Below are 20,151 nucleotides of genomic sequence, written 5' to 3'. Positions count from 1 at the left end.
CATGTGTAATTTACCTTTATGCTAGACATACCAAAAGTCACAGAGTCACAGTAACTCCCTGGCAGTCATGTAATTGTAGAAAAATTGTTAAATTATAGACTAAACCATCATTTCTTGTCTCTCTCAAGAATGCTCCCTGGGAGTGGATGTGCAGGCTGATGTGGTCCTCCTGGTTGATGGCTCATACAGTATTGGATTACAAAACTTTGCCAAAGTCCGTGCCTTCTTGGAGGTTCTGGTCAATTCCTTTGACATTGGACCCGGCAAGGTCCAGATCAGTTTGGTCCAGTACAGTCGTGATCCACACACTGAGTTTGCCCTCAACACCCACCATGACATTAGTGCTGTAGTCAAAGCTGTACGCACCTTCCCCTATCGTGGTGGTTCCACAAATACTGGCAAGGCCATGACCTACGTCCGAGAGAAGATCTTTATCCAGGCTCGTGGAGCGAGACAGAATGTCCCCCGTGTCATGGTCCTGATCACAGACGGAAAGTCATCTGACTCTTTCAAGGATGCAGCCACCAACTTGAGGAATATCGATGTGGAGATCTTTGCCGTTGGTGTGAAGGATGCGGTGAGGTCAGAGCTGGAGGCCATTGCTAATCCACCATCAGACACTCATGTGTATGAAGTGGAGGACTTTGATGCCTTTCAGAGGATCTCCAAGGAGCTGACTCAGTCCATCTGTCTGAGGATTGAACAGGAGCTGCTCAACATCAAAAAGAGAAGTAAGTCGAAAAAGGATTAGAGGACAGAAAAGGAGTAGAATATCTGAACTTGTTAACTGTGACCTGGAGTGCAGCCACCTAATGTTGCCTTAACTTCTTGGCATGAGTCATGATTTACTTTTCTTTTGGATGATTACCGTATGTTAGCACCTTCATGCTGGCCCATGCTATATTTTATTAGACACTGTGCCATCTGGCTATTTTGGCTAGATTGCTAGCAGTAGGTGCAATGGCAAAAAGCCAATGCAATCAAGAAAAAGCTAAACAGAGTGGTATTACTTTGTAAATTGCTGTCAGACATGGCACAGGCAAAATTTAATCAACTCACTTCTCCATAGTATGCCAATAAACATACCACAAAACCACATACGTGCTTCTCGAATGAGCTCTATCACACTATCTGTTATCACTTACTGTTTGAAAACACTGCAGCTACTAGAACAACAGTTAGTGCTATCTCAACTTGGCCGCAATTTTGATTCAAAGGGCCAATTCAGCTTTGAGAGAGAATGGAGCTGTGACTGTTTGACACCAAACCACACCACACTTGTTAGCAAGAACAGAAACATTTGTACAGTAGCCTCATAAATTTGACAGATTTACAGTGCAGCATGCAACATGCAACTTTTACCTGATGAGATCTGAGCTTGTGCACTGTCTTTTAAAGACAGACACTTTCAACAAGTATTCTTTGTTTTTCAGGTCTGCTTCCACCCACTGACTTGACATTCTCAGAGATCACCTCCCGAAGCTTCCGCTCGACCTGGATAGCTCCTGCTGCCAGAGTCTTGTCTTACTTGGTCCGTTTCCGCAAGGCTGAAGATATCACTGGAGACTACATTTCCCTCGCAGTGGCTGGTGACACCACTACAGCGGTTCTTCCCCACCTTTTCCCCCTCACCACCTACGAAGTCAACGTCTTCGCTCAGTACGATAAAGGAGACAGTTTCCCTTTGACTGGGGAAGAGACCACTCTTGAAGGTAAGAGATTTTCATTGATGTGGTGTGGTCAAACTACATCCGTCAAAATGAGAATATTTATTTAGCTTTACTGTTCTTGCCTTTTCAGAGCAAGGTACCGTACGAAACTTACGAGTGACAGAGGAGACAACAAACAGTTTTAGGGTGTCATGGCAAGCAGCTCCAGGTGCGGTGATCAGGTACCACCTGTCCTATGTCCCGAAAAGTGGCACAGGAGAGATACTGCAGGCCCAAACCATCGGACCAGAGACAACCATCGTTCTCCAGGAGCTTTTCCCCATCACCACCTACCGTGTGTCTGTGTCTGCTGAGTATGCAACTGGTGTAGGAGATGAGATGCAGGTGGATGGTACTACCAAGGAAGGTGAGTCAGCAAAAGGAAGTGTTGTGAAATTTTCTCCGCATTAAACCAGAATCAGTTTTCTCATCTGTTCGTCTTTGCTTCCAGTCCGTGGCTCTCCTCGTGACCTCCGTGTCTTTGATGAGACCATATCTACAATGAAACTGGCTTGGCAGGCTGCTCCCGGAAACGTCCTTCAGTACCGCATTGCCTTCAAACCTGCCGAGGGAGGTGAAAGGAAGGAGATATCTGTCAAGGGAGATACCACCCAGGCTCTGCTGAAGAACCTGCAACCAGCCACTGAATATGAGCTGTTTGTCAGCGCTCGCTATTCTTCTGGTCTGGGTGATCCTCTTCTGGGAACAGGAACCACCTTAGAGGGTAAGGGAGAACTGCTCATTTGAAACCTTTGAAGCATTGCAGGATTATATCTGTGGCCAATGTGTGACAGAAATGTGAAGCATGCTTTGTGGCTGTGGACACAGCAAGAGAGTACTGCTGAGTAGACAAATACATTACTGTGTTGTTTCTTTTCAAGAAACCTCAGAGGTTTAGACAAGCACATTTAGGGAAATATTGTTGTTTAGTATGTCCAGCTTTTCAAACTCCTGTATGGTGTAAAACTGCTGAAATTAGGTCATTTGTCTCCCTCCCTCCTTGAAGTCCATACAAGAATGTAGCATCTGGAATTTCTCACAGGCGACTAGATCAGAATTTTGGAAGTTTGTGCTTTTACTTCGCAAGACCGGTCGAGTATATGACTTGTGGTTGGTGAGGAAAAGACGGAATGTGGCGCTTGATGTAATTCTTCTGGCACGGTCTGTAGGTTAGGGTGGCTTTGCCGCCCATGAAGGCAGAGGGATGGAAGTGGGTGTGGAATGCTTGTAAACCTAGAAAACTTATGGAATGACTTCGAGCAGACTTTGAGAGCCATATGCCTGCCTGGTAATACATTTACATCTTGGCCCGGCTGGGACTTGATTTATTGTTTTACAGCGGTTTATAAGACATATGGGGGGGAGGGTATTTTGTAATGAATCTCAGAGACTATGTCATTCTATCTATAGATAATTGTTTCTAATCGCTGCCTGTCAGTTTAGCTCATCTGGCATAAGTCAATAATCAGCAGCTGTGGGCAGTGCTATAGAAGACACAACAAGGCAGGTCTCCAGTTGATTTCTGACATGCCACAGGAAATTAAGTTAAAGAGATCCTTTTTGAGAGTGAAAGGAAGAAGTTCTTAGATCTGGTGGGGGTCAACAACAAAGGTACTGCATCCTGCTGAGGAGAATGTCAGTGACTGCAAAACTAATTAAATAGGTATAAAACCAGAAGAACTTTCTCAGCAGAATATTGAAAAGGGGATGTTATGCTGCATATGTTAACTTCTGAATTGGATTGTACAGTAAAATCATTTGCTTGGTTTAAAGATGATTAAATGATGCTTGTGGTCAGATAAAATGCATTGCTGTTGTGGCTCAACTGTCAGTGAAGGGGCATAAAAGAAATAAGGCTTGGCTGGTTTCAGTTATCAGCTTTTTTTCGGGTGCTTACAGATCAGAGAGGGACTTTTGTGCATTAAGAAGAAAAAAATGGGACAGTGTTTAATTCATCGTTTTGAGTGCCAAGAAGAAAATGGCATTGGTGGCTGTCTTTCATCATGTCCAAGTTTTTCTCAACCTGAACTGGACAGACAGATCAAAGCTGTTCTGTTTAGTGTAATACAGAGAGTGGATTTCTTGCCTCTTAATGTTGCCTGCTTACATTTCTGGGTGTATCTGAATTTAATACAGTCATCTATTGCAGACCACATCAATCTGTACAGATTGAATAAGAGGACTTCAATTTATTTTGTGTTCTGAAGTTATAAACAAATTTTCCATTTTGAATTTACCACTTCAATAACACATGTTTGTTTATATTTTGGAGAGTGACATGTGAAAAGGAAGAACATTCTCTTTGCTATGGTTTTCCTTTTTTCCCCCCCTCGTTGTTCCCACATTGACCAAAGAGTATGGCTTTGATTACAGAGTTGGTTTCCACAGGTCAAATCTGAGCTGTCATCAGCCACACACCCCCACAGGAAAAAGCTTCATGACACAGCACTTTGTTTGGCCATCTCTATTAAACTGTCATGATGTCAGCATGCCATAACACTGATCTCATTGTTAGGAGCGCCACTCTTTTCGAGTGATCCACTCTGTGGAGTCCATGTAGGCGAGAGCTGGAAGACAGAGACCTGCACAAAGGCCTCCCTTGTGGCTCACAGGGAATGGTGGCCAATACAGGAGTCTTGAGCAGAATTATAACAACCTGAAATGAGTCAGTAGGAACAGAGAGAAGGCGTCACAGGGGATGTTTAGATGGACGTCCCAGATGTGAATATTAGACACAAAACATGGCAAAATTATTTACTTAAGAAGAGGAACATGTGGAAGATATTACCTAAGAGTACCTTGAAAGCTGGATGAGCTGTCTGTCTGGTCTCAGAGAGAACTGTCTGTTCGTCTTCCTCCATGGTGGGGCAAAGGACAGGCAGAGACAGAGAGGGAGAGGATGAGAAAAACAAAAAGGAAAAAGGGATACTTCAAAATATGAACCACGATGCCTAAGGGTGGCCTAGTGGATAAAAAGTCTCAGCCAATAACTGAGAGGTCAAATGTTCAAAGCCCAAAGCAGTAGTTATACCTTATTCTTAAATACTGCTTGAATGACACCTCAGATCATTTCACATATGGCACTGGGTTCTTTTTTTTTATCTTTAACTTTGAGAGCAGCACATCACCAGGTGGAATAGTAACATCTTGGTTTGATTCCCTCTTAAGGTGGTGCCTCTGGCTACTTTCTGGAAGTGCCAGCCTCCTTCAGTAGTGTTTGCCAGACTGTTTTTCTCGAACACTGTAAAGGTCCTTTGAGGTAACAGGCCAGGGACGGAAGACCTTTTTGGCTAACAGACACTGAAGGATTCATCTTGGTGCCTGATGTGTATTTCTTAGTGAACCAAGAGCAATAAAGTGAGGGAAGTTTGAATTTGGGTACCAGTGCTTAGATGGCACTTTGAAGGAGCAGTGTATTTCCTGGAGTGATTTTCAGAGAATTTTACAGAGAAAACAAGACTGAGTATGTCCAAGCTTAGTCTAAGTATTAAACAACATTTTTGTACTGAGATCCAAATGATTATACCCGATCACTTTTGGATGAGGATACGCACTGGTCTAATGTGATTTTTCAAGTCATGCAGAAGTAAAAAGTGCTGTGAGGCTGGTAGTGTTTTATGCGCATTTTTCCTGCCAGCTGCTATGATTGTTTTATTCTCAAGTGCACTCATTTATATTTGCAAGCTTTAGACATCTTTGGCTGCGGATGTGAAGGTTATGTCAGCACATGCCCTTCAGAAAATCTCTTAGATGATCTTCAGTTGTGTCATACGTGGTTTTCTAGAGACGTGGGTGAGGCTTTAATGGGAATTTGTGAGCTGCCCTTCGTACCAGAGCTTAGTTTGAGAGTCCCTCGACTTGATGGGTAGGATGCAATATGAAGAGGGTGAAATGTTATTAAAAAAAAACAACAACACTGTAATTTAAACAATGCAGCAAAATGTGCACATATTTTTGAAAGAAAATTTGGCATTGAAAAACCGATTGAATGAATGGATATTTACTGCGTTGCTGCACAGATTTTGCTCAGTCTGTAGACCATGTGTTTCATGTATGTGTGCTTTTCTTCTTGGAGCAGCTCCTTCTCTTAAGCTTGTCTGCAAGTACTGATGAAAAGTGAGCCACTGTCTGCAGAAATCATTATCTTGTGATCCTTTCGCCCTTGGTTCACACACAGCCGGAAAAGTCAGTCAAGTTCATCCGCTTGCTTGTGTGCTTGGCAGAGATAACCCTTTTGATGGAATGATCCGGGTATTTATAAGTGGGCTATACTGTTTTCATGGTCCTCCAAAATCTGGAACGCTTAATTAGTCTGTGGCTGTGGCCATTACTCTTGATAAGTGGCCTCTGCTCTCAAGCTGCAGATCGCTCTGCTTGGCAGGCTCAGCTGCTGCTGTTATTTCTGTTCAGATCAGTTTCCAGTTCATCTGGAATGGATGGATGCTGAGAAGGACACATAGGCAACAAGGTATCCGCTGTGTCCATCTGTCGCCCTAACATTTCTAAATCCTTGTGCATTTCTTTTGTGGTAGATGTGCTGCATTTCATTCTTTGCGAGTTCCCTTTTTTTATTTATGAAGCTTCATTTGGTGAGGTTTGATGAATGAGGTTTGAGTGAGACCACCCAGCTGCACTGCTCGGCTATGATTATATCGTCATTAGCTGCTGGCATGTAGGGTTTAGGAGCTTGAATGAGGATCAGGATCCCGGAGGTTGTGTGGGAAGCTATACGTGGCAGCCCATCCTCTTGTGGTAGATCCAACTCCTCTATATGGCAGCCAGACCCCTGAGTCCATCTCAACATGGGTATCCCTCACAGCCAAGCATGTGCTCGCTGCTTAGCACGAAACACCACCACAAAATTCCCTACGCTGCAATTCTGCGCCTTTCTCCTTTCATGATGGTCTCCGAGGACAAGTGGGCCGAAGGAGAGAAAGGGAGAGCGCAACATCTGCAATTGTAGCAGACACACTTTTGTGGATTGGGTTTCCTCTGTTTCAATGGAAAATTAAAGTGCTGCTGGGAGAGGTGCTGAGGATATGTGATTAGTTTTGCAGAAAATTTTCCAACCGTCTCGTAGTATGAAGGCAGAAAATCAGGTTCCACAGATCCTGAGGGGTTAAAGCTCAGACAGATGAGTGATTGTTAGAGGTTTATCACCGGGGTTGTTTGTTTTGTCCATTTCTGTGTCTCGCTCACTTCCTCAAATCTTCATCTATCTGCATTAGAAACACACACCATCTGGACAAAGCTATCACTGGGCTGGAAAGCCTAGAGTCTATTTCTACCTTAACAATAACACCATCATCTTAGTCCACTTACTATGCACCAAAGCAAATGTAAACAAGGAAAATGCTTACTTACTGAGTAGCGGTATTTACTTCTCTGTTTCCATGTCCATTACACACTGGCTGATCTACTTTTGTGTGTAATGCTGTTTCTGTTCTTTAAACCACAGAGCTCGGCTCACCCAGAGACTTAGTGACCAGAGACGTCACTGACACCAGTTTTGGCGTGTCTTGGGCCGCGGCTCCGGGTAACGTCCGTCAGTACCGCATCCTGTGGAAGTCTCTGTTCAGCGAGGAGTCTGGGGAAAAGACAGTTCCAGGAGGCACCACCGCCACAGTTCTGGACGGGCTCACCCCAGAGACACGCTATCAGGTGTCTGTGTATGCCATCTATGGCCATGGAGAGGGTCAGCCACTGGTTGGAGAGGAAACCACAGATAGTAAGTCATTTTACTCTTCCATTACACACTTACTCCCCTGTCCGTTTTTTGTTTCTTTCTTTTTCTTGGCATTTTTCAGTTTTTTTTCCCCTTTTCTTCACTTAATGTTTTTTGGAGTTTCTCAAATGGTGGGGATACCTAGAAAGTGTGAAATACGTGTGATGCAACTTTACAACTGTAAAAGCATAAAAGCTTTATGACCACGAAGGGACAGCTGCTCTGATTTTTCATAGTGTAATAGATCTTTCTAAAAACAAAGATTGCAGGTTTAGATGAATACAAATACAGTTTAGGAGATCATTGCTAAGCAATTTGTGGCAATGACGCTGGTTTGAAAATTATCCTGGAAATACTGTTTGAAAGTTCCATTTTGAAGGTTTTTGTGTTGAAATAGGGATCTGTCAGCAACACTTACTGCTCATTCCGTTGAGCCTACAGATAACGTCATAGCTGCTGGCATTCATCTGAGCCATCAAGGATATGGAGGCTTCACACGCACATCTTAAAGACTGTGCATGTGTGTTATATATATGTGTAAAGGTGATGTCATGTCCAACACACCTGCACACCGTTTCCATGGGAGATGCAGAACAGATAGACACCGGCCTCTCCCTTGTTAGACTGCACTCATGCTTGGATGAGAAAAGCACATTGAGCGGAAACTTGCACCAGTTGGGAGGGATTTTGTCCACCAGTTAGTGAAGTGGAATGTGCTCAAGGAAAAATATTTCCAACCATCATTAGTGTTTATTGATTCTGGCGAGCAAGAAAGGTGCTATACACACCAAATGCAACCACGAGGCGGCTTTGTGGACTTAAATGTTCACTTGCTCATTCCTTCCTTTACTTCGCACCCACTATCTGTTGCTCTCTTTTCTTGTGCTTTATACAAATCGCAGGTCTCTGCGGGCCGAGCCATACACGGCAAACTTGGATGTGAGGCTTTTTTCCGTTAATAAAAATCCTCCCTCTGAAGTCGAGCATTCTGAATATTTTCCTCAGCTCGCTTCGAAGCCTCAGACAGTTCACACTTGCCCTTCCTGCTCTGAAAATAAGAAACACTCTAAGGACACACGGTGGAAAAAGGAGAACTATGGCTTTGCTCAAATTCACGGGACCTCTAAGCCTGGCTCCTAAACCCACCAACTAAACACGATCAATCATGTAAATTTGTGCCTGTTTAATGTATACTTCTGGAAACATGAAGTATCTGGTGAGATTTAGGTTCACACGCATGTGGAAACTGAGCAGATATCTGGATGAAAGACAGCGGGGTAGCCAAGCGTGTTACTGTTTAGTTTACTTACCAGCAGGAAAGCCACGCTGCTTATATTTCCAAATGTATATTGGAAACATGGGTGGTTAAGCGCACATTTAGTACAGATTTCCCATCTGAACAAGACCCAAAGCCTACATTTTCCCTCAGACCCTCCATTCATCATTCCCCTCTTTTAACCTTTGTCATTTTTGTTTTTCTTCCTTGCAGTCTCGGCTGCTGGCAGAACGATTGTTGTCTCAGAGGAGACGGAGAGGAGCATGAAGGTGGCATGGCAGCCTGCACCTGGAAATGTCGTCAACTACCGCGTTACTTACAAACCCAAGGTTGGAGGGCGCCAGCTAGCAGCCAAAGTCCCCGGTGGGACTACCTTCACTGTGCTGAGGCGCCTAACACCCCTCACTACCTATGATATCACTGTTCTGCCTGTCTACCGTTCTGGAGAAGGCAAAGCGAGGCAAGGAGAAGGAACAACACGTACGTTGACTTGCCACTCACTACACCACAAATGCTGCTTTTTCTGTTGCCACGTTTAGGAAAAGTCTTGCATGCCAAACTCAGCCACATCGTCATCAAACTCATAACCATCTCATGCAAAATAACCGAAGATGTATTACGGTTAATCCACGTATTTATCCTTCTTATTTAGCCCACCTATGCATTTCTCTTCTCCCCAGTGTCACCGTACAAAGGTCCAAGAAACCTCCAGACTTCAGAGCCTACCAGGACCAGTTTCCGTGTCACCTGGGATCACGCTCCCGGTGATGTTAAGGGCTACAAAGTCACTTTCCACCCTGTTGATGATGACATCAACCTGGGAGAACTTATGGTCGGTCCCTATGACAACACCGTGGTGCTGGAGGAGCTCAGGTGCGTCTTGAAGCTGATTTCATACTCATTCAACTCTGAAGACTATTCTCTAGTCCAATGTGTGAGCAATTTATTTGTTTTTTTGACCAACAGAGCTAATACCAAATACACAGTGAGTGTGTTTGGTATGTTTGAAGGAGGAGAGAGTGTGCCATTGGCTGGAGAGGAGAACACCACTATGAAAGATGAACCTGACCTTCCACTTATTGAGGCACCAAGTAAAGATACCTAATATTCTATCATAAAGCCCACATGTATATGATTTAGATTGTATTCTACCACTAAAAGAATAACAGAGGAACATGTTGGATGCTAAAACTAACCAGAACATAAACCACTGCAATGGTTTTAATCATTCTGTTACTATGTCTGTCACCACCTTTAAGGCAGTGTCACCAGTATGTTATGTCTACGTGCAGCAACAGTCAAACACTGGAAACAGTATCACACAGTAAATTTTTTGCTTTGGAAAATACATTCTAAACTCATGCCCCGTAAAAGCCAAAGAGTTTCTCTGAATGCTTTTCGTCCAAGCTAATTGTCTCATGAAAGAACAGATGTAATGGCATTTCCATCTGTCTGCCCTTTCCTTACTTTCTTCATTGTGTCACTTCGGGCTTCCGCTTTTTATTTCCAGTCCAAGTACAGCCAGCGTCGATACGAAACGTGCACGTGTGATCTGTTTGCAGTTATAACATGTTTTACTACTCAGTGAGTCAGAGAGGGGCAGGCTGCAAGTGTGAGAAGAGGAAAAATGTTGTGTTCACTGGAAGCAACTGGAAAGGTCAGTTTGACCGCTAAGCTGCGAACTCAGTCCAAATAAGGATGCAAATGCAGATTCGGTGACAAATCGCAGCTTCACAAGATAAAATATTGGAAGTGAGAGACTCTCACTCTTACTTGTAGCATCTACTACTCTCAACAAGCTTCTGGACCTAAAAGAGAGTTGTGGGGGTGACAAAAGACTTAAGTAACAATTTATTTTATCTCTCACCCACAACAATTTTAATTGCAGTGTGTTTTCTTATATTTTTCCCCTTCTTGCACTTACATCCTAGCTAACAGATCTTTTTTGTTGTTGCTGTTGTCACTATATCACGTAAGAGGCCCACATATTGGAGATACTGCATGTTTACAGGCCAGTTTTCTTCCTCTGCAGGTTTAGATTATCTGTATATCATGTAACCTGTTTTCAGCTGCAGACAGTGGTATTTAGTGCAACATCTGCCTTTCACTGCTGCACATCTGCAGCCCTCTTTTAGGTACCGAGGATCAGATACCTTCTTTGTCATCACACAGGTGTTTGGAAACAGGATGTGAATATTACCCTGCTGCTCTGGAGGGCACAGTAATCTCTCCTGAGGAATTCTTTGATATGTCATGAGCCACTGATATTATCCTGATCTGCCCCTGGGACTAATTTGTGGAGAAATGCTGCCTCAACACGCTGCAAAGACAAGAAGATAATAATTATAACACCTGGAAAATAAAAGTTAGCTGATAAAATAAATTCCTCAGAAAAAGATGAAACGTAAAGACAGAATGCTTTGCTGCTTGCTTGTGAGGATATCTCTTAAGCCTTCTGGAAATTGTTCTGATGATGACATGAAATTTTATGTCGTGTACTTTTCTTCTCTTCTTTCTTTTCCTCTCACATTCCCCTGAACACCTGTGACATCATTATATTTCACCACACACATCGCTTTGTGTGAATGAAAGTTGTGTTGCATCTCCTTTGAAACTTTCACCTCCTCTTCGTTCTGACACAAACCTCTGCCCTGTCAGATGTCATGTGTAAGACCAATGCACAGGCTGACATTGTGCTGCTGGTGGACGGCTCCTGGAGTATTGGACGTCTGAACTTCAAGACTATCCGTGCCTTCATCGCCCGTATGGTGGGAGTCTTCGAAATTGGCCCTGAGCGGGTCCAGATTGGTGGGTTTGCCCAGAATCAGCAGCAGTAACGTACATCAACCTGTTACTGCTAATAAATAAAAAGCATTGTGGTTGCTCTGACAAACTTTCTGCGGTATCTTTAGGTCTTGCTCAGTACAGTGGAGACCCAAAGACTGAATGGCACTTGGATGCTCACAACACCAGAGAGTCTCTCCTGGAAGCTGTGGCTAACCTGCCCTACAAAGGAGGAAACACCTTGACAGGTACTTCTATCTTGCTGGTGGTAGCACTGCCCATGTATCTATTTGTGTTGTCCATGTTGCAAACAGTGTGATAAATGCATATCTTTGTTGCAGGTCTGGCTTTGAACTACCTCCTCCAGAACAACTTCAAAGAAAATGTCGGGATGCGCCCCAACGCCAGAAAGATCGGTGTTTTGATCACTGACGGCAAATCCCAGGACGATGTCATTGTCAACTCTCAGAACTTGCGCGATCAGGGCATTGAGCTGTATGCCATCGGTAAGAAGAGATCACTTCTGTTGGCTCTCACAAACCCATTGTATGAGGTAAATGTACTAAACTCCACTGACTTCATCATTGTTGCTTAGGTGTGAAGAACGCAGATGAGAATGAGTTGAGGTCCATTGCCACTGATCCGGATGATATTCACATGTACAATGTGGCTGATTTCTCCTTCTTGCTGGACATTGTGGACAGAGTTAGTGACAACCTCTGCAACAGTGTCAAGGGACCAGGTATGTGGTGACTTTAGAGAAAAGCATGTACATCTCCAGCACATCAAAGTGGAGAAAACAAGAACAAGCAGCACACTGAACTGCAAGGGCAGACATCTTCTACTTTACAGCTACTTATAACAACCCCACACTACAAAGTCTGAGCCAACTTCTCCACTCCCCAGACATTAGATAACCAGCATAAACATAGTGTATAGCATTCCTGATGAACAGACGGTTACACATCTGGCCCACCATGAAGAGCAACACTAGTAGAAAACCACCCAGGTCCTTGGAAATGATTGCAGATCTATTATTTTCTCCTTCCCTTAATATTCCTCTACCTCCTTGGAAAAGGAAATTGTCTGCTCCTCAATCAAATTAAAGAGCTGCTATTGGACACTGTAGGGGAACTTCCTGGGGAGGATGTGGCTTTGCAGTCTCAAAAAGCAGTGTGCTATGTATTAGGGTCTGCTACAGAGGCATGCTATGATTTTACCTATTGCCAGATGTGTGTTTTTGTAGAAAAGTTATGAAACCAATTAATTAGGATGCAAAGATAGTCTACCTTGTTTACTACATATAATTAACTTAAAATCAGTGATTATCAGCTTAAGCATTAAAGGTAGAAAGCAAGCAGGTATTCTTTTACATGGCAGTGTATAATGCCCTCTATGATTACCCATGCAGCAGTCTTTTTTAAATCATTCTATGCTTATATCTAAATAGGAGGTGCTCCAGATGCACCCACTGATCTGGTGACATCAGAGGTGACTCACCAGTCCTTCAGAGCCACCTGGACCGCCCCCGATGGCCCAGTGGAAAAGTACCGTGTGGAGTACATGACCGTATCAGGACGCCCACAACAGGTATACCACCCATATCGTGCTACAATCACACAAACAGTCTCAACTGCGACAAAATCCAAAAAATTGCGCTGGGATGTTGGCTTAATTCTGTCCTGACTCTCTGTTTGTGATGCTAATGGGAAAACTCCACGCAAACTTCTATTTCCAGCCTCCTGTTTGTGTTGGCTTCTGTTTTGGTATCTAATTACATTACAGTCTGACAAAGGGCAAGGAAACAAAAACACACAACCCTCGGTTTAGAGGATTAGAAAGCAAATAATGACTTCATGAGCGATGGCTCTATTGGCCAGCAGGCCCTTGGCTCCACAATATGTGGAATAGATGCATTTCTGGTGTCTGTATCCAATTACATGTAGGAGATATTTGTTTTTGTCCAGCTCCCATGGTTTTGTTTAATAGTGAACACTGTAGATGAGGTTTTATTATTGTTTATGGATTTAGATTTGAAGCCTGTGCTGAGTTTAGGGGTGGTGAAAAATTGTCAGATGGCTTGCTGGTTTTAATTGGAAAGCTTTGCAAATGCGGAAGTAATTCCAGGAAATAGATATGATGTTTAATTTTTAATACTTTAACTTCTTTCCACACAATCACTACCCCATGAGCCTGAAGCATGTATATTTACACATCATAAAAATTTATAGTATTTCCAGAAAGTGTTTCCAGACATGCAGAAGTTTATAACCCTTAGAGATCACCCTTTGAGCTAAGATCTTCTGACTGTTCCTTCTGTTATTAGGTGTTTGTTGATGGTACTGAGACAACAGTGGTTCTCCAGCGCCTCAACCCTCTGACAGAGTACCTGGTTAACGTCTACTCCGTGGTGGGAGAGGAGAGCAGCGAGCCCCTAAAAGGAGTTGAGACCACACGTATGTCTTGTTTTTCTGAGCTTTTCACATACACCTAAACTTGTAACGTTTGATTTAAAGAGATTTACTTGTAAAAAGCCACATATGGTAAAAATTGCCATCAGGAATGTAAAAAGCACTACATGTGACACTGTTAAAAATAGGCCAAGCGCTTTTTGATCATTCAGTGTAGATGTGGCTGTAATATACTACACTTACTTAAAGAAGCATACTCGAACGTGTTGATTTAGAGTTATACTTTTCGGAAACCAAGATAAATGAGGTTGTCAAAAAACATCGGTTTCAATTTCAGCAGGCTCTTCTGCACTTATAAACCTTTTACTTTTATGATCGGTTTCCCTTTGAGTCAACCACCATCACTGACTCACCGTGGCTGAGTTGTATAATGTAGATTTAATGCACTCAGTGACTGATTCCTGTGTGGCCTCCATTAATAAAATCTTCAAAGGTAATATATGTCTCGGTCCTCTTTATAAAACCATATGTGGCTGCAAAAAGATAGCAACAGTAAATCTTAATTAGATGCAAATTCAAAAGCAATTTGAGTGATTACGCTTGGTTTCAAGTGCAATTTTGCCTTCGCTCTGTTTTTTTTTTAGGATGTTGTTATTTGCTGTTTTATTAGTGCTGTGTAGAATAGCAGAGATTTAATAGTAGTGTATAGTATCTATAAAAGCACATATAAAACAGCACTGTAGGTTGAATTTGTGGAGTGTGAATGGCAGACAAAAACAATGCAATCAAATGAACATACAGAAAGAGCATGCATCGGTATGTCCATCAGCTGAACCAGATATTATAATTATTGCTCTAAGTATTGTCTGTGTTCATACATAGGTATAAGCCCACAGACAGACAGTAAATGCCTTCACAAATGTAGATATTAGGTAAAACCTCTCTTTCATTCTGGTGCTAGTTGCTGCCTTTAACATCTTTATGTGGCCACACAGTGCCTCTGAGTGCCGTGAGGAGGATGACCATTTACGATGAGCAGATCTCCACCATGCGAGTGAGGTGGGAGCAGGCAGCAGGAGCCACCGGCTACATGCTGCTCTACAGCGCCATCAATGCCACCCAGCCCACCGTCGAGCAGGAGGTAAGAGACATTCTGGGAACACTGAGAACACAGTGTGCGCGACGGCACGTGGCCAATCAGCTGTGGATATGAGAGAATAGGACAAGGAAAAACTTACTACATGCACGTGTTTATGGGTGGACAAATTCCACATTCTTGCACGCACTCATATGCCCCAAACACACGCAAACACTTCAGTGAACACTAGAAGCGACCGAACACTTCAGCCTGCTGTCAGCAGTTTTTTTTTTGACTAAATACTGATTTCACACTTTTAAATAACATTTCACAAAGCCACCAGTGTTTGCCTCGTCATTCAGCAGACAAGGCAAAAGGGAAAACACAAAGAAACATTGTAAGCCACAAAGGGATGGATGAACCATGAGCTCACTCTGCCAAGGGAAAATCATCATTTGTTCATGAGGTGTCAGATCCAGTGGGTGAAAACCAGAATCAGCAGATGTGCTTCAACCAAATATTTCTTGCCGTATTCTTGTCCACATGTCTCTGTCGCTAAGGAGTCCCTGTCATCCACTTCTCCTCTGACCTGATGCTGTTTATTTGGTTTGGTCTCTTTCCAGATTAGAGTGGGAGGAGATACAACTGATGTCCAGCTGGTGAAGTTGCTTCCCAACACGGCCTACACACTTTCCCTTTTCGCTCTCCATGGAGAATCAGCTAGTGAACCACTGACCGACCAGGGAGTCACCCGTACGTTGATGCTTTATCATAAGTTTATTTCATTAATTCAGCACACATCACTAGAAGCCGATATAGATCGTTGATGGCTGTCTACTCATGAATACAATGAATCTTTGTTACCTGCTCAGTGCCCATGCCTCCTGCGGGTGAACTCAGGGTTCGGGATGTTACCCACAGCACCATGTGGCTTAACTGGGATGCTGCTCCTGGTCTTGTTCGCAAGTACATCATCACCTACAAGCCTGAAGATGGAGAGGCTAAAGAGGTGAGTTTGGCTCCAGCTGGGCTTAAGTTTCTAGCAGTACTGAAATTAAACACATGGGGTGACCCGATGTTGAAATGGTTAAGGTGTCTACCACATCATCCCCTGCACTCTTTCCTCACATCTCAACAGTTGCCTTAGTAAAGGGAAAATGTATGCACCCAAGACATAAGCATCCAGTGTTTTGATTAGTCCCACACTCCTATTGCATTATCTGTTGTCTGTTCGAGTCATTGGGATTGATGGCGATTAATTTATACAGATATTTTTGACTGATCGTTTAGTATACTGACTTCAATCACATAATAGAGACTGCAGCTGGTTGGGTAGACATCATGGAATGTTCTGGAGTCCAGTGAAAAGATTATGAAACTATCACAGCATAATTTTGCTGGGCTTAAAGGGTGGTTATGGCGGATGAATGCTTTATGGTTGCATGTCCCCTATTGGGAGTTGTTGTGCTACAGCAGCAAACACCGCGGCCTACATTTTGCTGCTTCCTTCGCCGTAAATCAGGTTGAGGTGATCCTCAAAGCTCTGAGGGTGGAAACACATATGTGAAAGTGACTCACAACTTAAATGATCAGACACACATTTAGTAACTGTTAATGGGTACTGCAAATGAATCCATTAAATTCAGTTTCTTAACATTCAATTAAATAAAGAGAAGGAAAACCTGTGTTTTATTTCCTTTAAGTATCACAGGTGTTTAGTGAAATGTAGTAGCTTTTGTTGTTTGTTGCATGCCTTGTTTGTTTCCATTTTCCTACGTTTTATGCTTTCTGGTCAACTTTCCTCCCAGTTTTATGTGGTGCATATTACTGCAAGTGTTCCTGGAAGCTGTGAATGGAATTAAAGTTTTGCAACACTTTTTTACACAATTTTACTAAAGAGAAAAACACCTGCAGTTCCTTTTTTTCTGTGTTCAAATGCCCTTCCCAAAAGCTCTATATATTGCTTTATTGATTTTCTGCAATAATATTTAACAAGTGTGTTTGATTCTTCTTCAGCTGGAAGTGGGTGGAGGTGTGACCACCAAGCAGTTGGATAACCTGATCTCACAGACCGAGTATGGTTTGGCTGTTACTCCAATCTACGATGAGGGACCTGGACAGCCAATGTTGGGGGATGCAATCACAGGTAAAAATATCTATTATGATGGAAAAGTGGGCAATTATACTGGTTTGTCTGCCTCTTACAGAAGAAGAGATCACGATTCATTTTCTTCTCCCTGCTCTATAGATGTGGTTCCAGCACCAAAGAACCTGCGCTTCTCCGAAGTGACTCAGACCAGCTTCAGAGCTACCTGGGAGCACGGAGCCCCTGATGTGGCTCTGTACCGCATTGGCTGGACTAAGAAGGGAGAGTTCAACTTCCAATACGTAAGAGAAAACCAGCTGTAGATGTTTACATTTTAAATAAATCAGGCATTCTTGATGAGTCCCACAGTAAGCGCTCTGGCGATGCCTTGGAGAAGACCTCCGGTGGAGGCGGCGAGAACATCTAAAAAACAGACTTTTGCACCAATCCAATTATAATCTTTCCAATATGGATGTGCTTCTCTGGTTTGTATTGGCTTCAAGTTTACTCATCCCACATGCCGTGTTTGTGTTTTCCTCATCAGGCCATTCTGAACAATGATGAGTTAAGCCACGTCCTGGAGAACTTGGAGGTAGACACGCCCTACGATGTGTCTGTGACTGCAATCTACCCAGATGAATCAGAAAGCGAGGATCTGCTGGGAACCGAGAGGACATGTAAGACCCCAGCAGCTATATGATGGCACTGTTTTGTTCTATTTACTCTGAATCACTGTGTTGGATCTTGAGGAAAGTATAGACCAGTAATTAACTCTTTGATTTTGCCTTCCCATGCTCTTTCAAATGTTAAGTCAAAGGTATGCCCATTATACCTTTTTATTTCTGCCTCTATAGTGTCCAGGACAGTCGGTCCCCTACGTAAGTATATTTGTGGTAAAGCAAAGAGATGCCTTTTCTTTAAAGCGACAAAAGCATGTTTTGTTATTTCAACCAGCCTTCGGCACCGTTGTTCATTGGACAACTGGTATTTCATCATCAAGCAAGGCCCTTAACTCATCCACTGCTCCAATGGTGCTGCAGCTGACACAGCCCAGTTTTATTATGTTTGTCTGTCCTTTGTCTGTGTTTGGCCCATTGTCCATGCCATTCATCCCAAGGCTTCTCCATGAGTATGTTCTGACTCAGTCGAATTAAATGGCCGACAAAAGCCATTTTTCCATTATTCCATCATGCATGCCTGGCAAAACAAGGATTTGAATCCTTGTTTTTGAAGCTAATTCCATCAACCATCATCTGTTCATCCATCCATCTATTCATTGCATTCATCCATGCAGTTTGTCCATCATCATCAATCCATTCCCATTCAAGAGAATCCATCCCTGCTTCAGAAAAGACAAAATCCCTGAAGAGAATTGTCTTTTCTTCTTTAAAGCTGCAGTCCTTGTGACCAATTGGTAGACATTCCTTGTTTTTAGAAGAAAGTAAATTACTTGAAATTATGAGGACAAATTAGTGAAAGCACGGAAACGTTAACATCAGCCGACCAAAATATCAAGGACTGTGTCTTTAAAAGATATTTTAAGGATGCCATTTGGAAGAATGCTCTTAACCACATTAGCACACACTGACCTGGCTGTAATTGTGACTTATGTCCTTACATGTGCGCCTTACAGCACCCAATGCACCTCCCACCAACTTAGTTGTGTTCAACGAAACCACCACCAGCCTGAACGCCAGGTGGAACCCACCTCTGGGCCGAGTCCAGAACTACAGGATCACTTACGTCCCCACAGCTGGAGGCAGGAGTCAGACTGTAAGTAACTCATCAGTAATGGGCTGAATAACAGTGATTTGTCAAAAGGGAAGTTGATGTGGTGGTTGGTTTTATTAAAGAACTACTAGAGTGTGAATTAGCTAGCTGGTAATCCTAAAAGTTACAATTTATGATCTACAAAAGACTAACTTGGTACCCTCGACACATCTTCTTATAGATACCGTTTTGCTCTTTATTAGCATACATTAGTTTGGCATTAACACTGCAACCCAAGCATTTTTTTGGACAGATTTTGTTGCTGTCACATTTTCTCCCATTTTGCACACTTAACTCCACATTTCTTCACATTTTTCACTGTATGTTATGACACAGTTAGAATGCTATAAGTAATTAAAAACAGTAAAAAAACAAAGTGGAATCAATATGTACAGCATTTTTAGCACAGTTGTTAAAAACAACGTAAAAAGGGTATCTTTAACCACCTGCTTTTGAATTTCTTTCTATCCTTCTCTCCTATCTGCGATGTGTAAACACAGCCTGCAGTTCAGCCAAAAAATCCCAGAATTTTTGTAATGTGACTATCTTTCACAGATGAATTAGTTATGACTTTTCAATTGCACTCGGGAGTGCAGAAGTTTTTGTATAAGATCTGCTCTGTGCAAACTGTTTATTTTTGTTAAATTTTTGCTTGAGACATGTCAAAAAATGTAATTTTGATGGACTACAGTGATTTCAAGCATAGACTTGGTGAAATCTTTTCTGATGGAATGGCACGTCACAGATCAGCAGTTCTGTTTTTACATTCTTGGGCTGTGATAAATGGTGTAATTTTTGTGAATTTTTTTAACGATGACATGCTATTTAAACCCACAAGTGGGGTTTAGGGGTTCAGAGGGTTAATTAGCCTGACAAACTGTGGTTCATGGCTCATGGCTTTAACTCAGTCAGTGGATTTGTTTCATCTCCCAGAGCAGGTTTCCCTTCAGGAGTCATATGTACGTCACTGTAACTCTGCCACCGGTATTGCATTATTTTAGTTTATTCAGTGTAATCTCATAATCTGTTGTTTGGATATTTCAGCATTAATATGGACAAGCCCCTTTCTACTTTTTCTTCAATATTTCCTGACATTGCAGACAGTCTCCCGCTGGTCATGCATTTTTGGCTGACGTACTGAATGTGCAGAAGTCTTTTTGGACGAAAGCTGAATTTTTGGTTTCAATTTGCTGTCAGACATTTCTCATTGCTTCCACAAGCAGGATTTAAAAGCGAGACAGAAGAAGGCTAAACGGGGCTTATGCTATTACACAACATTACACACTGATAGCCGCACTGATAAATCTTTGGC

General features: G+C 42.7%; 1 protein-coding gene across 4 annotated transcripts in view; it reads left to right on the top strand.

The window, feature by feature from the left end:
* Positions 1 to 20,151, top strand: part of col12a1a (collagen, type XII, alpha 1a) — a 57,213-nt gene that overhangs the window by 9,042 nt on the left and 28,020 nt on the right. For 2 of the 4 annotated variants that reach the window (XM_035948871.2, XM_023271875.3), the window contains exons 10-31: positions 129 to 731; positions 1,434 to 1,712; positions 1,801 to 2,076; positions 2,161 to 2,433; positions 7,168 to 7,437; positions 8,924 to 9,190; positions 9,391 to 9,583; positions 9,677 to 9,801; positions 11,369 to 11,518; positions 11,623 to 11,742; positions 11,836 to 12,000; positions 12,090 to 12,236; positions 12,945 to 13,084; positions 13,821 to 13,950; positions 14,901 to 15,046; positions 15,607 to 15,736; positions 15,856 to 15,992; positions 17,000 to 17,129; positions 17,232 to 17,371; positions 17,614 to 17,746; positions 17,924 to 17,947; positions 18,703 to 18,842. In XM_035948871.2, the coding sequence (XP_035804764.2) occupies positions 129 to 731; positions 1,434 to 1,712; positions 1,801 to 2,076; positions 2,161 to 2,433; positions 7,168 to 7,437; positions 8,924 to 9,190; positions 9,391 to 9,583; positions 9,677 to 9,801; positions 11,369 to 11,518; positions 11,623 to 11,742; positions 11,836 to 12,000; positions 12,090 to 12,236; positions 12,945 to 13,084; positions 13,821 to 13,950; positions 14,901 to 15,046; positions 15,607 to 15,736; positions 15,856 to 15,992; positions 17,000 to 17,129; positions 17,232 to 17,371; positions 17,614 to 17,746; positions 17,924 to 17,947; positions 18,703 to 18,842 (4,118 nt within the window). The remainder of the gene's footprint in view (positions 1 to 128; positions 732 to 1,433; positions 1,713 to 1,800; positions 2,077 to 2,160; positions 2,434 to 7,167; positions 7,438 to 8,923; positions 9,191 to 9,390; positions 9,584 to 9,676; positions 9,802 to 11,368; positions 11,519 to 11,622; positions 11,743 to 11,835; positions 12,001 to 12,089; positions 12,237 to 12,944; positions 13,085 to 13,820; positions 13,951 to 14,900; positions 15,047 to 15,606; positions 15,737 to 15,855; positions 15,993 to 16,999; positions 17,130 to 17,231; positions 17,372 to 17,613; positions 17,747 to 17,923; positions 17,948 to 18,702; positions 18,843 to 20,151) is intronic. The other 2 variants (XM_035948872.2, XM_023271876.3) reach the window with 2 other exon arrangements.

The sequence above is a fragment of the Amphiprion ocellaris genome, chromosome 20, assembly GCF_022539595.1.
Source record: "Amphiprion ocellaris isolate individual 3 ecotype Okinawa chromosome 20, ASM2253959v1, whole genome shotgun sequence".
Lineage (NCBI taxonomy): Eukaryota > Metazoa > Chordata > Actinopteri > Pomacentridae > Amphiprion > Amphiprion ocellaris.
This window is presented reverse-complemented; position numbering and strand designations above follow the sequence as displayed.